This window comes from Cucurbita pepo, chromosome LG15, assembly GCF_002806865.2.
Source record: "Cucurbita pepo subsp. pepo cultivar mu-cu-16 chromosome LG15, ASM280686v2, whole genome shotgun sequence".
NCBI classification, from domain to species: Eukaryota; Viridiplantae; Streptophyta; class Magnoliopsida; order Cucurbitales; family Cucurbitaceae; genus Cucurbita; species Cucurbita pepo.
In genome coordinates, this window is record NC_036652.1 from 3,224,865 (window position 1) to 3,243,411 (window position 18,547).

At 38.5% G+C, this 18,547-nt stretch overlaps 1 protein-coding gene across 1 annotated transcript; it reads right to left on the reverse strand.

The window, feature by feature from the left end:
* Window positions 1–6,315: 6,315 nt before the first annotated feature.
* Window positions 6,316–7,712, reverse strand: LOC111776276 (polygalacturonase-like). The gene is made up of 4 exons (XM_023655687.1): window positions 7,290–7,712; window positions 6,921–7,210; window positions 6,608–6,836; window positions 6,316–6,534 (listed from the first exon to the last, which is right to left on the reverse strand). The coding sequence occupies exons 1-4, from the start codon at window positions 7,710–7,712 to the stop codon at window positions 6,316–6,318; spliced, it is 1,161 nt and encodes a 386-aa protein (XP_023511455.1).
* Between the last annotated feature and the right edge of the window lie 10,835 nt (window positions 7,713–18,547).

Below are 18,547 nucleotides of genomic sequence, written 5' to 3' on the forward strand. Positions count from 1 at the left end.
GATATCTCTTACAGTTAGGGCATTCAGGTCTGTTTTGCTTTGGGGCTTTACCCCGATGCTCAAATTGCCCTCGAGACTATCTGTCAGATCTGAAGGAATTTGTGTTAGGCCTTCTTCGTTGGCTAGAGGTATTCTGAGTGGTCATTATCAGCACATTTTTCTTTGCCATCTGTCGTGGCATATCCATCAGCGTTGCCATTCTCAGGGCTACAGCATAATCTCATGATGCTTGTACCATACCTGGACCCTGAATCTCTATCCGGAGACCAGCGACAAAACGATCAGTTTTCATCTTCTCATTACTGACATACTCAGGGCAGAACCTTGCCAGTTTATTAAACTCAAGATCGTATTCCTCAACAGTTTTGTCCCCTTGTTTCAGTTCTAGGAATGCTGTATGACACTTGAGTCGGGTAACTACTGGGTAATATTTATACAGGTAGGCTTCCTTGAACTGATTCCAGGAAATATAACCTCCCTCTGGTGTAATAGTCCTCTATGCACCTTTCCACAAAAAATGAGTGAACCCTTCAGCATGTAAGTCCCATAATGGACTTGATATTCTGGTGGACATTTAATGTACATAAAGGCTGTCTCTATAGCTTCCAACCAGATCTCAACTGCAACCGGATCCATCTTACCCTCGTCAAAAGTGGGCAGTTTATATCTCTAAAAGTCCTTCAAATAACAGGACTCCACAGTCGTACCCGGATCTCTCGTCCCTTGCATGATAGCCTAATTTGTCACCAGTGTCTGCATTAACTAAGCCATCTGTGCCTGAGTTTCAATGGTGGTTCTCATGAAAGTCTGAAACTCATCCCTTGAAACGGTTGTCGTTGACTGAGCAGGCACCACAGGAATCGATGTTGGCGCTAGTGGAGCTTCTTCAGGTACCTGATCCTGAGGAGCAGTCTCTAGAATAACTCGAGGCTTGACCTTCCTTCGGCCTCTCCTCGACACGGGTGGCGGTAGCGATGTCTATTCCTCATCCAAGGTTAGCTCTGTGTTCTCCTCCAGAGGTGGGTGCTGCTTTACCTCGAGGAAAGGAAAATTTGGGTCCTCTTCGACCCTTCTCCTGCCCCTCCTAGGGCCAGACCCAAGATAATCTTCTTTTCTCTTAGGCACTATTATCTGTCAACAGACGGGGAGTGAGAGTCAATACTACGTTCTCATTGTGCCTAATTCAAAAGAAGCACATTCCTTATTAATTCTCATCTTAGATCTCGTAACATATAACTCAAGTCTTCCTACTTCCCAATTATCAGAGAACTTACCAAGTCGCAGCGGAGCGTATCGAAACTTAAGCCTCAGAGATGCTAGACTCTAGCACCTAATGTCTACAGGACCTAAAACCATGCTCTAATACCAAACTGTCACAGCCCAAAATTTGAATCTCGAAATCAGCAGCTGGACCAACAGACTATGCAATGAAATCATGTAAAAATCCAATGGTAAAGACGAAATTACAAAAAAAAAAAAAAAACTTTAACAATTATGTAGAGTTTAAAATTCAAAAAAATAGGTGTTCAAGTAGCATATGAGTTCTATGAAAAGTATGTAAATGGTTTACAAAACAATGCATGACATATCTAACAAGAATATGCACAGACTCCTAGACGCCCCGTGACACTCCTCTGTGGCATTAAGAATCAGCACGCATTCCCGCCTCGAACCATGGCATCACTCACCTGAAAAAAAAAGCGTAGAAAGGAATGAGTATAAAATACTCAGTAAGCAGCCTACTTGTAGGCTCTTTTTGCATCCTTATCTTGGTAGGTATCCACGGTCTTTCTCGGATTTCTAAGGAGAGCAATCTAAGCTACAACTTTCTTTTCGGTATCTTAAGGGGTTTGCCCAACTTATGCAGTGGAATGACCAATTTTCTGAGGTGAGGAGAAACCTCATAAGTAAATCTGAGGGAATCGTATGGCTGAATCTGAATATATAACTCTCTCTAAACATCATCCATGGAGGTTAGCTGACAACCCTCACACGAGACCNCCCAACTTATGCAGTGGAATGACCAATTTTCTGAGGTGAGGAGAAACCTCATAAGTAAATCTGAGGGAATCGTATGGCTGAATCTGAATATATAACTCTCTCTAAACATCATCCATGGAGGTTAGCTGACAACCCTCACACGAGACCATACATCCACTAAAATCGGGGGTTGCGATTCCTTGTGTGCCGGTCAGCTACTAAGTCATCCTAGTGGTTCCACATCCCCCGCTCAGGGACAGGTTTCTACGGCCCAGGAGTCCTATTCAGAAGACCCTTTAGCTATCACCACTAGGTCTGGGCACCTGTCACACTTCCCTGTCCGGATCTGCCAAGCTCAACGATCTCCATACCGGAGCTCTGTCTCAACGGTACGGTATCGGAGCATTGAGGGAAGTGGAGGTTCTGATGACACTATCCACACTGCTCAACTCTAGCGGGCTACCTATTGTTACCGTGGTGTCCTACTATTCTTTCTAGGATGGAACTTGGTGGCTTAGACTTTGTTTCATGCATCTCTAGGAATCTTGTGCAAGGTCTCACAAACCTATCGGGTTTGGGATTCTGGGCTCTAGATTCGTTGGTAATCGTTTTCGCAGGACTATATGCACGGTATTCTAGAGGTCTGCCAATCTAGGATCTCGTCTAGCCTACTTAGTCACAAGCACCCTAATCTAAGCTCATAATTTCTTCCTATTCAACAAGAAAAATAACACAAGTAATCATCATGCATAGGAGTTCTCACACAACAGTTCCTGCAATAATAACAAACATGCTCAACGGGAAGATAACGTCCATCTTCACCTGGAGCGCAGATTTCACAAGTTTCTCATCCTTCTCATGCATACATACTTTATCAGAATCTCAATCAAAACAAATTTAATAAACATTTCATATCTAGCTTTCCTTAATCATTTCATTTTCGCGGTTTCCATACTAATATGCTAGGTCCTACTAGCTAAGTTCAAGGTTGGTAGCATGCATGCTTGTTCCTAGCGGTTCCTACAAGTACTGCTCCTGGGAATCCAAATGGCTACTTACTTGGTTGACGTGTGTCTTCCCAAGCTCGAGTTTTCTTGACGGAAAGGATTCCAAAAATTCTGGAATTTCCTTGACAGGTCTTAATTCACATAATAATAGGGTCAGTATCAAAATCGGGACAAAAAACAAGCAAACGGAGACCGAATGGAAAGAAAAATAGTGACTCACGCGCCTACACGCGCGTCACATGCACCCTGGAGGGTTTCTACGCGCAGCTCCTACGCACGCGTGTCCACGCGTGGCTTCCCGAGCAGTCGCGCGGTCTGAGGCACCAGGTCGGGGCGGACTACAGGCGAAGCGGTTTGCCGGTTCCGGGTCGCGTGCAGTTCAGGGTCGGGTCGGCCCAGATCCGCATGCTTGACACATGTCCGCTGTTGGGTGAAGACACGCCTCATCAGTCGATGACCGCCATGTGTCGATCACCGGTTCTGCTGCACTCCTTCGTACGCTGGCCGACGCGTGGCCGCGTCTCTTCCCTCTCTCCTGCGTGTTTCAATTTTCCAAATGTTAGCCTCTTTCGCGTTTCGATCTATTTTCTTCCAATTTTTTTATCTTCCAATCCGTAACCCGATTCAACAAATTTTCTTCACAAACCTTGTAGATCTCATATTCTACTCCTTTAAAACAAATTTCTTATATTTTTCTAATAATCACAGATCTTAATATTCGAGTTCGAATTTGGAGAAAACACGAGTTCTTACCGAAAATCACGTTTTCTTGAAACTCCAATTCGAACGCCAATATTGGCCGCCTTCACTCCGAAACTTAACCAGATCACGTTGTTGAGGGTAAAAGTCCAAGGATCAACATAAAACATCGCTAACACACAAAAATCTTGATGACTTCTCGATCTAGACACTCGCGGACTAACTTGAAGTTCTTGAACGTTTTGACGAAATAGGAAGGTGCGATTCGTGAGAGCACCTTGCCTCAAACTGTTGATGGTTTAGATTGGGGACTCAGATCTCCGGCGTCGGTTTTGATCCGATCTCGTCCTTCTACCTCAAAACCCTAATCTTCTCTCTTTCTTCTTCCTCCTCATTCTCTCCCCCTTTTCAAAAATAGGACAAAATGACTAGTTTGCCTCTATTGTGACTTTGAACTAAAAAAAAAAAAAACTAGGGTGCTACAATAACCATAACTTTAAAAGAAAAAGAAATCTGAGATACGATCTTACAGTAACTGACCAAAATCTCTAAATCTCCAATCTACTTCTATTGAAGACTTTTTACTTTTTTCTCAAATCTGACATTTTTTCTGTTTATGGACTGTGATATTTTTCTCAAATTTGACATTTTTCCGTTTATTTTTGGACTGTGATATCATGGGTTGATGTGGGTTGAGGAGAGAGGATGAGATTGGAATGAGAGGTTAGTGGAGAGAGAGGTGGGTAAGTTTTATTTTTTTTTAATTTTTTTATTTTTAAGTAATTCTTTTATTATTTATTTATGAATTATTATTTTGACGTATATTTTTTTTAATTGTTTATTATTTTTTTTGGGCTAATAGAGTATCGTTTTATCAATCTATCATAAACATAACGTTTTCTATACATAACCTTATCGTATCGTTTTACCAATCTATCATAATCATAGAGTTTTCTATACCTAACCTTATCATATTGTTTTATCAATCTATCATAACTATAGCATTTTCTACCCATAACCATATCGTATGTTTATCAATCTATCATAACCATACTGTTTTCTATATATAATCTTATCGTATCGTTTTATCAATCTATCATAACTATAGCATTTCAATACATAACCTAACAATAACGTTTTATGAATAGATCTTAGTCCTATCGTTACATTACGTTTATCGCATTCTTCTCGTATCCTATCTCAAACATATCGTTGAACACATCGTACCGTAAATATTATCATACAATTCACATATCATAACATAGACATATCATATCATAGTCATATTGATTCATAAACAATTCACACATCAATATATATGACATATGTAGAACCACAGTACACATGTTAACATCAAATAACCATGCCGATAGTAAGATCCCTTACTTGATTGGTGTTAGCCAATGTTCTATTATATTTCCATGATTGACTTGACTTATCCCTCGAAATTTGTAACAGCCTTATAGATGAGTGGAGTTAACGATTTTGAACAACACATTTTCAAATCAAGTTGAAAAGGCGGGACAGAAATTACCCGGAGGTGGGTAATTTTCTTTTCTTTTCTTTTTTTTCAGCCCCTACATTATGTAGTATATAGACTAACAATATCATAGATGATTAATGAAGAAAATGAAAGTTAATTATATAATATGATAAACATGTGGGAAAGCATGTGAATAAGAAAATGAAATAAGATAAAAGAGTTTGAATGAGTATCAAGAGGACAAAACATAAACTTCGTTATATATTATACGCTAAGATTTTACGCCATTGACATACCCAATATATTGGTTCATCCAATCACACATAAACCTTAAGGATTAAGAAAAATTAAATGTTTTTAATTGAGAAAGCAACAAAACGAATACTAGTGGAATAGCAATAATCCATAATCTCTCTCTTCTCTTCTAATCAATGTGTTTGTATACAAAGGAACACAGCCAACTTACATACTATGACTTGCAAACACAATCTTTTTCCATTATTGCTTGATCTAAAATTGTGATGTGTTTCATGTAACAGCTCAAGCTCAAGCCCATCGCTGGCAGATATGGTCTGTTTTAGACTTTCCTTTTGAGCTTCCCTTTAAAGTTTTAGTCTGCTAGGGAGAGATTTTCATACCCTTATAAAGGGTGTTTCGTTCTCCTCCTCAACCGATGTGAGATCTCACAATCCACCCCCTTCAAGGTCCAGCATACTTGCTGGCACTTGTTCCCCTCTCCAATCAATGTGCGACCCCCCAATCCATACTCCTCTGAGGCTCATCATCCCTGCTAACACATCGTCCGGTATCTACTTTGATACCATTTGTAAGAGTCCAAGCTCACCGCTAGCAGATATTATACTCTTTGGGCTTTTCCTAAAAAAAATTTAAATAGTGTGCTAGAGAGAGATTTCCACACGGTTATAAGAGTATTTCATTCTCTTTCCTAATAGACGGATGATCTCACATTTCATTAATTCCCTTTAAATGAAGTTGAATTTGATTTCATGAAAAGTTGTTTCATTACATCTAGAAAACTTAATGTTGACTCTTGACACGACTGCCCATAGTGGGTTGCTAAGACCATAACCTCAACCTTGGAACTTGTATCGATATCATAAAATATTACATAGTTCTATGATTTCCCTACAAACAACTTGATGGCTGAACTAAGCCAGCAGCAGTTCCATCAGCATTGCTACAAGAAGCTTCAGCTACGTCATTCTTGTAACTCAGCTTCACATTCTCGAGCGTTATCCCTCTGCATGGAAACTTTGAGCTACAATCGAATTTCATCGCAACTTGAGTGGCTGATGTTCCGTGGATGTTTTGATAACTCACATTGCTAATTTCGACTCCAGAAACCTATTCGTAAGCGAATGAAATAAGATTTAGAAGTAATAATGATAGGATTTTGTATAGAGATGTCGATACAGACCTGTCCTGGACAACCTTTGTTGTTGGGGCAGTAATTTTGGTCGATGATGATAGGATTTTGAACGTTATTCATTATAATATCTTGAAAAAGAATGTTTCTTGCAAACCCTTTGCTTGGCTTTCCCCATGTTTTTATTCTCACACCATTTTGAGTATTGGTGAACGTAGCTGTTTTCACTGTCACGTTCTGAACGCCATCCTCTTCCACGTCTTTTCCTAAACTCCCAATGCTGCACCAACCCAACCAAACAAATTGATATCACTAATGAAGCATATGGAGCTCAAAAAGTTTATTAAACTTCGAAAACAAGTACCTAATTCCATGTCCAGGTCCACAAGCAACATTCTCAATCCACAAATTGGACGTGCCAGGACCTATTGAAATACAGTCATCGCCAGTGCTAATGCTAGATGTGATTATGGTGACTTGTGAAGATAGCGCTACGTGAATGCCATCAGTGTTCGGACTATTGCCAGCGGCTGAAATCTTGATTCCTTGCATTTTTACATTTTGACATCCATTGACTACGATGTGAAACATTTGACTATTGAGCGAGGTCAACCCACTCACAATTATGTTTTTTGAATTCGAAAATTCCAATGACTGTACGGACACACACAAAAAAGAGGAAAATCATTGTATAAAATTGGTAACTTTACTAATATACATATATATTATTTACCGTGGCTCCAAGGGGACAACTCTTGTGTGAATTTTTGCAATCCCATAATCCAGCTCCTTGACCATCAAGAACGCCACCAAAGACACTAACTCCATCAACATGTCTAAAAGTGATCCAATTTTCGACGCCATAGTCGGAGGGAGCGACGAGCGTGCCATCGACGTGCATGGTGATTTCATTATTACTACAAGGGCCATTGAAAGTTGTAGTTGAGAGATAAAATCTTCCCTTGGGAACATAAATTGTGACCGCAGCCGAAGAACGGCAGGCACTAGTCCAAGCTGCCTCAAATGCCTTCGACATGTCGGTTTTGGAGTCGGGTTTGGCTCCAAAATCGACGACGTTGAAGGTAGTTGAGGAAACCGAGAAGAAGAAGAAGAAAAAGAGAGGCAAGAGAATGAAGGGGGTTGAAGGAATAGCCATAGGGGAAGAGTTGAGGGATATGGTGGTTGTGGGGAAGTTGTATGGGTTTGAAGGATTTATATAAAAAGAGTACTTGATGGAGTGAAATGACGGATATGCCCTCACATGACTCTTCAACGGTTGGCCATTCATTCCCCGCTATGCGTGCCCTTGATTGCTAATCATAATGTCAAAATAATTCGGAGAAATAAAATATTTTCTTAAAATGTAAAATAAGATTTAAATATATTACTTTATTTTTGTACTAAAAAATAATAAAGAAAAAAAATTTATCCTTAAATTTATTTTTAAATTTAAACCTTTAATTTTGTATTTAAGTTTTTTAAGAATTATTATTATTATTTTTTTCTTTCTCATAGGTTGGAAGTGTAATATAATGACGTAATTATTATTATTATTATTATTTTCTTTCTCATAGGTTGAAAGCTCAAAGTTTATTTTACTGTATTTTTCAAGTCTACTTACGAATATAGCTTTATATAGTTTCAAAATGAAACTATTAAAGGGCATTCCGAGAGTTAGTAACATTCATATTTTATAGTCATAATTAACTATTATGTAGATGTAATCAAAAGTAAATAAAAAGTCTTAAAATATATTAATGAAATAGAATTACTCTAAATTGTAATCTACTCAAAATTTATAACAATGAAACTTCATTCTTATTCCACGTGACATAAATTGAAATATCTTTGATAATTTCGACAACATTTCTTCACATCTTTATTGAAGTATATTGTATGATTAATGTCTCTTGGTTCATATCATTCTTCATTTCTTTAAGAGGATTCGTCCTCGAATTTATTTGTGAAACTTTGCTGCAAAAAATAAGTTATGGAAATACAAAAGACGTCACAACACTCTCTGACGTGTATACACTCAAGGAATTTTAGGTCACTCTATTTGTACTCATTTACACAAATGAAGCTCTCGTTGTCACCTCTCAAAATTTTCAATAGAGCCAAGATTCGATTTTAAACTCTGGGTCGATTAAAAAATTAGGATATAAATCAATTAGGTAAAATAAAATAAAATTGGTTTACTTTGGATTAGGAAAAGGAAAAGGGGGTAGGACGGTAATTTCGCAAAGTGGGAGAAATATGGAGAGGAAAAAGGGGAACAAATGGAACGGAAAATGTGGAACGGCGTAAGAGGCGGAGATAAAAACGGAGAAGAAATCGGCGGTGCCGTTTCCTGCCCTCCAAATTAAATACCAATTTTACCATTCCGACATGTCGTCTTGTCTTCGACCTAATTCTTGGGAATTATTGTAGCTTGGCGTAAGCATTTTACGTTTGCTTACCTCATTATTACTATTACAATTATTGATTAATTTAATTTTTATTTCTCTTTTTTTTTTTCAATTAATTTATTTTTTTATATTTTTTTATTTTGAATTTTGGAATTTCTTGTAATGTTTTATCCACAATTTAATTTCCATATTTTAGTATAAATTTAATATCAAATATTTTTAGAAATTAGTATATTAATAAAACTTAATTTTTTACCAAACTTAATATTATAGAAATGAGTGAATTTACATATAGTTTTACATTGTTTATGGATAAAAATTAATGGATGAATTTATAATCCATTCCAATTTGATAAAATGGTAAGTTTAAGGTAAAAATGGATAAAAGATATTAAGTTGAGAGGTAATAAATGAGATTTTGTTTCTATTAAAAATACTAATTAAATTATATAACATTTAACATGAACTACAATAAAGTTAAAATTTTAAGGGAGAGAGTTTGTTGTGCAGGCTAGCTATTGAGTGATCCGTTGCTACCTCTTAAGACGGCTTTACAGTGCAACGGTCCTACTTAAAAGACCCTTGGTCATTTCTACAAGACAATGACACCTAATAGCCTTGACGTGCTATCTTATTTTAGGTCAAGTTTGACGGTATTTTTCCTATATACCTACCGCTTGGTAGGGGCGCTATAAGGTATGACCTAGGTCATTGATAATGCTAATGGTGTACCGAGGAGATAGTAAATTGAGGCTTTGGTGATACTATTCACCGTGCTAGTAGGCTTGATAACTTTCTTAGTCTTCTTTAGGTGTCATGGAGGTTAATTAGGTTCTTGTGGCGTCTAGACTAATTAAATCTCGGACATCATTCTCAAGACTCTTTGGACTAGTTTCTTGGGGCTAATTTAGTTTTAGGAGCACTAGAGTCAAAGCTCGACAATCATGCATGCTAATTATCGTAAAATCGTCCTAACTCTAGTATCCTTACTTAACTAAATACGTGCATACATGCTTAAACATGGACATAATTAATCAATCACCTTAATATATAGTTTTCCTTCTCAATTTAGAGTATCTAGCATAGCATAATTCATCTCATATAGTATATTGTTCAAGATTTTCATTCTTGGAGCCGACAGCATACATAGCATGCTTACCATTTCAGCTCATTCCAATGCCCTAAACATTCCTTTTTTTCAAATATATAAAGTAGTTCATGCTTGCATGCTAGCATTTCTTAGCGATCTTTACAAGTGCTACTCAAATGAATTCAAATGGCTACTTACATAGTCGTGCATGTCTTGCCTACTTTCGTTTCTCACTTGCTCGGTGTTCTAAATCTCCAAAAATGCCACTGCCTAGCCCTAATTCAAGTTATAATAGGCTTATCATTAAAATGATAACATAACGTTTAAACAAAGGTTGTATGAGTGAAAAATTACCCTTCACGTGCCCCACGTGCAACTAGGAAGGCTTCTACATGCAATTACAACACCCGAGTTTGACACACATCTCATCCACAGGGAGCACATCCTCGCATCGAGCTTAGAAAAATGCTTCCAACGTTTATTTTTCTTCTATTTATGTAGGGCCAACGTGTATCCTTCCTATAATCTTAATTGTTGGGAGTCCGCCTTCGAATCCTAGCTTTGGTAAAACATTCACCTGTCGATTGTACATCGACCTGTCGGAAAACTCAAAACTCTCTCGCAAGCGTCTTTCTTAGGTCAGCATTTGAGACCTTGCTAGTTCGATTTTGGCTCATTCTTTTTATTGCATGTCTGCTCATTCTTTTATCTCTTAACAAAATCCAACAATTTGAAACTAAAAAAGGAAAGGTAATAAGGCTACCTTCTTGGCTAGGGTGTTATAGATAAGGTCTCTAACCCTAAACGGAGGATAAAAAGGAAAGAGGAGCTGGAAACCGAAGCTAGTGAGTGACCCCTCTGTTGAGTTATGGAGTCTGCTCCCTGTATTTATAGCTTGGTTAATGGCTATATCCGGTAAAGCTATATTTAGTAAAGCTATATATGGTAAAGCTATATCCGGTAAAGCTATATATGGTACATAGCTATATATAGTAGATGGTTAAATCTGGTAAAGCTATATTTAGTAGACTGAACCATATATATATCCCGTCCAGTAAAGCTCTTAAATGTACTTTTCTATTCTCTGTACTCTCTTGTTGTACATGCCTGAAGTCATCAATAAAAAATCCTTTTAGCCAGAGTTCTCCTTGCAACTTCTCTCTATCCTTCTCTTTGTGTTCATCTAGATCGAGCGTGTGCGTTGTTGTGCGATCCTAACAACTGGTATCGATCCTAACAACTGGTATCAGAGCAAGGCAAAATTCACCACGATCTGTGAAGATGGAAAGTTCAAAGATTGGAATTGAGAAGTTCGATGGATCCGATTTCGGTTTCTGGAAGATGCAGATTGAAGATTATCTGTACCAGAAAGATCTTCACGAACCTCTGTTGGGGGTGAAGCCGGATACCATGACCACGGAACAGTGGAAGCTCAAGGATCGACAAGCCTTAGGGATGATCCGGTTGACGCTATCCAGAAACGTGGCGTTTAACATCATCAAGGAGAAGACAACGTCAGATCTGATGAAGGCGCTGTCAAATATGTATGAAAAACCGTCGGCTATGAACAAGGTGTATTTGATGCGTAGATTGTTCAATCTACAGATGTCTGAAGGTGGACGTGTTGCGGATCATATAAATGAATTCAATATGATCATAAGTCAACTGGGTTCGGTGGAAATTAATTTCGAAGATGAAATTAAAGCGTTGATTTTGATGTCATCCTTACCCGAGTCATGGGATACTGTTGTTGCCGCAATCAGCAGTTCCCGAGGATCTGATAAACTGAAGTTTGATGAAATTCGAGATGTAGTTCTCAGCGAAAGTATTCGCAAACGGGAAACTGGAGATTCATCAGGCAATGCTCTCAGTGTTGATCGAAGGGGAAGAAGCAAATCAAAGAGCTCAAACAAACATGGGCGTTCAAAATCAAAGAACCGGGGAAAATCTCCAAACAAACCCAACGTAACGTGTTGGAGCTGTGGGGGAAAAGGACACTTTCGGACAGATTGTACAAAGCTAAAGAAGAAGCAGAATCATAAATCTGAAGATGATGATGATTCTATATACACAACAGAAGATGCTGAGGACGTTTTAATCCTTAGTGTGGATAGCCCAGCTGAATCCTGGATTTTGGATTCAGGTGCATCGTTCCATTCGTCTCCAAGTAAGGAATTGTTTCGAAATTTCAAATCAGGAAATTTCGGGAAGGTGTATCTTGCCGACAATAAAACCTTGGAGATTGAAGGAAAGGGAGATGTCTCCATACAAACTCCAGCAGGAAATCAATGGACATTACAAGATGTCAGATACATTCCTGGTCTCAAGAAGAACCTGATCTCTATTGGTCAGTTGGATAGCACAGGCTATGCAGCAGAGTTTGGAAAGAGTTCCTGGAAGATTGTGAAGGGCGCCATGGTTGTTGCGCGTGGCACAAAATCTGGAACCTTATACACTACTGCAGAGTGTATAAACATGACTGCTGCTGCTGAGAGTGCTTCCAATTCAAGTCTATGGCACAATAGACTTGGACATATGAGCGTCAAAGGAATGAAGATGCTCACTGCGAAAGGAGCTTTAGAAGGCTTAAAATCTGTTGATATGGGTCTTTGTGAGAGCTGCGTTATGGGCAAACAGAAACGAGTTAGTTTCACAAAGGCTGCCAGAGAACCGAAGAAAGTGCGGTTGGAAATGGTCCATACAGACGTCTGGGGACCATCTCCAGTTTCATCACTTGGTGGATCAAGGTACTACGTCACCTTCATCGATGACTTCAGCAGGAAGGTATGGGTTTACTTTCTGAAACATAAGTCAGATGTGTTTACCACCTTCAAGAAGTGGAAAGCTGAAGTTGAAAATCAGACCGGCTTGAAGATCAAATGCCTGAGGTCTGACAATGGAGGAGAGTACAACAAATCAGAGTTTATAACATTTTGTGCAGCTGAGGGAATTAGATTAATAAGAACAATTCCCGGTAAGGCAAGACAAAATGGTATTGCAGAAAGGATGAACAGAACCTTGAATGAGCGAGCAAGAAGCATGAGGATTCATTCTGGATTGCCAAAGGCATTCTGGGCTGATGCTGTGAACACAGCAGCATATTTGATTAATAGAGGGCCGTCAGTACCCTTGAAGTTCAAATTGCCCGAAGAAGTATGGACAGGAAAAGAACTCAAGTACTCTCACTTGAGAACCTTTGGCTGTACTGCGTATGTTCATGTTGATCCAGAGAAGAGAGATAAGCTTGATGCTAAGGCTGTGAAATGCTACTTCATAGGCTATGGCTCTGACATGTTCGGGTATAGGTTTTGGGATGAGAAAAATATGAAGATCCTAAGACACTGTGATGTGACCTTTGATGAAAATGTCATGTACAAGGACAGAGAGAAGATAAACTCTGAGACTACGAAGCAAGTGGGAGTTGAATTTGAGTGGCAAGAAAATTCACACAGTGATGGTACAACAGAAGCTCAAGAAACTCCTGATCCTATTGCTGAAGAACCAGACGTGGCTGATCCTATTGCTGAAGAACCAGACGTGGAGCAAGTTGCACCTGAACAGGTGTTGAGAAGATCATCCAGAACTACCAGAGCACCAGACAGATATTCAACCTCATTACACTATCTGTTGCTGACTGACGAAGGAGAACCAGAGTCCTTTGATGAGGCCCTACAAGTGGAAGATTCAACTAAGTGGGAGCAAGCCATGGATGATGAGATGAGCTCACTTGAAAGGAATAATACGTGGGTGCTGACTGAGTTGCCTACAGGAAAGAGAGCTCTGTTGAACAAATGGGTGTTCAAAATCAAGGTTGAACCAGATGGCAGAAGGAGGTTTAAGGCTCGGTTAGTAGTTAAAGGATATTCACAAAGAAAAGGCATTGATTATGCTGAGATCTTTTCTCCAGTTGTGAAATTAACTACTATCCGAATTCTACTGAGTATTGTTGCATCGGAGAATTTGCACCTTGAGCAAATGGATGTAAAAACGGCATTTTTACATGGAGATCTAGACGAGGAGATCTATATGCAACAACCCGAAGGATTTGCAGCTCCAAGCAAGGAGCACATGGTGTGTAAGCTCAATAAGAGCTTGTATGGACTGAAACAAGCACCGAGACAATGGTACAAGAAGTTTGACTCCTTCATGAGCAAGAGTGGTTTCCACAGAAGTGAAAAGGATCAGTGTTGCTACCTCAAGAAATACACTGATTCTTATGTGTTTCTACTCCTGTATGTGGATGATATACTAATTGCTGGATCAAGTATGAGGGAGATAAACCACCTGAAGGCAAGCTTGTCTTCAGTATTTGAGATGAAAGATTTAGGTGCAGCGAAGCAGATCCTTGGGATGAGGATTTCTCGAGATAGATCTGCTGGCACATTAAATCTATCCCAAGAGCAGTACATTGAGAAGGTGTTGTCCAAATTCAAGATGAATAACGCTAAACCCAGGACTACCCCCTTGGCAAATCATATTAAATTGTCAAAGGGGCAATCTCCCAAGACAGTTGAGGAACGTGAGCACATGGCATCAGTTCCGTACGCTTCTGCAGTTGGGAGTTTGATGTATGCTATGGTCTGCACTAGACCTGACATAACACATGCAGTGGGAGTTGTTAGCAAGTACATGGCAAATCCAGGGAAGGAACATTGGGAAGCTGTGAAGTGGCTTCTAAGATATCTGAGAGGTACATCCAATACTACACTTTGTTATGGCAATGGCAAAGTAGTTCTGCAAGGTTTTGTGGATGCTGATCTGAGTGGAGATGTAGACTCCAGCAAGAGCACATCTGGGTATATCTACACTATAGATGGAACAGCAGTGAGTTGGATGTCTAAGCTTCAGAAATGCGTTGCTCTTTCATCTACTGAAGCTGAGTACGTGGCCATAGCTGAAGCTGGAAAGGAGATGATATGGATGACAGACTATCTAGAAGAATTAGGCCGGAAGCAGTGCAAGAAGATCCTTTATACAGATAGTCAGAGTGCCATACAGTTGGTGAAAAACCCAGTCTATCATTCAAGAACAAAACACATTAGAAGACGGTACCATTTCACTCGCAGGTTAGTGGAAGAAGGCGATATGTGTTTGGAGAAGATAGAGGGTGCAAAGAATCCAGCAGACATGTTGACAAAATGTGTTGATGTTGGAAAATTAAAGCTATGCAAAGCCCTAATTGGTATGGTGTAGGATCAGTCTCCAAGTGGGAGAATTGTTGAGTTATGGAGTCTGCTCCCTGTATTTATAACTTGGTCAACGGCTATATCCGATAAAGCTATATTTGGTAAAGCCATATATGGTAAAGCTATAAACGGTAAAACTATATATGGTACATAGCTATATATAGTAGATGGTTAAATCTGGTAAAGCTATATTTAGTAGACTGAACCATATATATATCCCGTCCAGTAAAGTTTTGAAACGTACTTTCTATTCTCTGTACTCTCTCTTGTTGTACATACCTGAAGTCATCAATAAAAAAAATCCTTTTAGCCAGAGTTCTCCTTACAATTCTCTCTATCCTTTTCTTTGTGATCATCTAGATCGAGCGTGTGCGTTGTTGTGCGATCCTAACACCCTCTTCTTCAATGGATATCTTTGTGTCTAATAATCTATTTTGAATGAAACCAATTCCTAGAACTTCATGGATGTCAAGGAACAAAGTTGAGAGGACCATTATAGAGGGTTGGTAACTCGAGTTTCAGGTGCTTGGAGGTAGGTCAAACATGTCTCATTCTTATCCACATGAAGAAGATGATAACATGAACGAATCGATTGATCTGGGCACGTCTTAATTTTTTGGACCGCTCTCAATTTTTAGCCTAGTTAACCTTCTTTAACAAGTCTGATTCAGTTCAAGGGGTCTATCCAAAATATTTTCTTAAGCCGGTAATCGTAGGGATTGCTTGATGCCCTAGAAAATTAAGTTTACTTAGTATTAAGAGAATATGGAAAGATTATGATAAGAACCACGTATTAAGGACCTTAGGTTAAAATTGAGAAAAAATAGAGGGAAGGTCACGGTCGTTTAACATATCTGATTCAGTTGAACCGGCCACATCATCGTCTTCTTCATTTAGATAGGAAAGAAGACGCACGCATTTATGTGTGCCGTCGTTTGAAACTTCCCTCCTCCAGCTCCATACACAACGTTTCTCCCCTCGATTTCTTCATGAAATTTAAAGATGGTGTTATAAGGAAGAGCTAGGGATTGATTCATACCTTCTCATGGATCGTAGACTAAGATATTTACCTCCAAACTTCGTCAAAAATCTGATTTCTTGCCAGAGTTAGAAATAGAGGATTTATTATTGGGTAGCCAATTCAGAGTTTTTAGGGCTCGACTTCTTCATGGAATCTCTACCTTATTCTTCCCTCAAGCTAAAAGAATTGATTTGGAGGGACGTCTTTGAGTGCGAGACCTTAATTTTGAAAAATCGTCCTCCGTCTGCAACTCACCCGAAAATGTGAAATTTCCTTTTCTTAGGCAGCTCATTCTATACGTTTATCTCTCAATTCCTTCATCAAAGTTACTCAACTTAATCCTATGAAGCTAAAAGATTGCTTAATTTTAAGAGAAATGAATTGTAGGAGGGAATTCGATACTTACCCCCAAATTCTACCCGAATCTAATTTTCTTCAATTGGACACATTCTATGGAAATACTCCTTGGAGATGCAGAAACTGATTGGGATTGGTTTCACTCTACAAATTGGCTTGTATCCTCGGATTGGATTTTTAAGCTTTCTTTGAAGTTCTTTAATGGCGATCTCTATTGGTGGAATAGGTTCTGAGCTTTTTCAGCGCTCGATTCCTTCATAGAACTTGTGGGTAATCTTCTTTTGCAGCTGTGGAGACAAGTTTGAAGGAAAATTGTAGATAATTGCTCTCGAATTTGGAAGAAATCCAAGAGTAGGAGACCTAAAATCTAAACGACTATTACTTGTGATTGGGAGCTCGATTCAACTTGTTTCTTGTTCCATACTATTGCCCAACTTCAAAATTTATAGGGGAAGATTAAACCACGTTGAAACCTCCAAAATCGTCGTGATCTAGAGAATGAATTTTCTGGATTATCCATCAGAAATATCCTATCCGATCAGCGAGCTATCGAATTCCAATTTGAATTCTAGCCGTTGGATGTGATGAGCTATGTGTTTTCTAGAAAATACTCAAAATTGGTGAAAATCCAATAGTTGGATTAGAATATTTTAGAGTTTTTTTTTTTTTAATGACGGTCCACTGTCGCAGATCTGATTTTCTGATTTGTGGTATTTTCGTAATTATCTTAAAGTTTAGGAGCATTTTGGTCTTTTATCCTTTTCTGAATATTTTACTATTATTTTTCTCGAAAAATCTAAAATTTTTGTAAAAATGTTTCATCTTTTGCTGGTCATTGTTTGGTTCTTGAGTATCTTGAAATTCTTTCTATAAGAAATTAAATGTGGAAATACTTCATTGAAACTTTCATAAAAGATCACCTTCATCAAAGTCATGGACTTACATGTTTTGAAAACACCTTTAAAACGATACAACAAAAGACTAAATGAAATAAATAAACATTTAACTTAAAAACATCCTATTCTAGCCTAAGTCTAAAAAAAATGCGACTACTCTATGCATGTGCCATGGTCTCAAGTTGTGATGTCGTCGTCGCCGTACAGGAATGTCTTGCATTAACCTAAAATAGAAGTAGCACGTATCTTGAGTATTTAAAGAAATAGTCAAGTGACTCCACTATTGGGGTTAAATTCAAGAACATGCGAATGTAATGACGGGACTTATCATAACAGTTTATTTTCCTATGGTACTCTCCTAACGGGCAACTTGGATGTGTACCATATACTTTACACATGACCCACACGTGCGAGTGTGGACCCACCAGTTGGTTTGCACACCACTGGGCCCCTTTCCTTGTCGGGCGAGCATGCTCTGGTAGATCTCTGTGTCAAACACCCATTAGAAGTAGTAGCTGTCACGGCAGCATTATGTAAAACATAATGGTCGTTCTTCTGCCTAGTAGTTTACGTGTCTGTACCATCTTGAAGGAATAAGGGTATCCCTCAATGCATGAGCACACGTAATGCATGAGGTCCCAATATTTTTTCATTTTTATTATCTTTTAATACAACCCCGCTAGTATTTCGTACATATTATATCGTTTATCATATCATTTCTCATATCATTTATCATATCATATGCATACGTCAGGGTTGAATTTCATGCTAGTTCGTTGTTTTGCATGTCAATCATATCATCATTCAGATTACATAAATATGTCATATCATGACGTCTCATGCTTCTAGACATAATAATTTTCATCATATACATATCATATGATAACATATATCACAACATATATATGATATATATATATATATATATATATATATATATATATATATATATATATATATATATNTATATATATATATATCCGTCATTCACATGTCGTATCATAATCATATCCTTTCGTAAACATTTCGTAAT

Excerpts from the sequence above, each read along its gene's own strand:
- LOC111776276 (XM_023655687.1), bottom strand. The coding sequence starts at position 7,712 with ATGGCTATTCCTTCAACCCCCTTCATTCTCTTGCCTCTCTTTTTCTTC. Across the intron at positions 7,211-7,289 it reads GTTGTCCCCTTGGAGCCACG|TCATTGGAATTTTCGAATTC; the intron begins GTAAATAATATA and ends GTGTCCGTACAG. Across the intron at positions 6,837-6,920 it reads GGACCTGGACATGGAATTAG|CATTGGGAGTTTAGGAAAAG; the intron begins GTACTTGTTTTC and ends GGGTTGGTGCAG.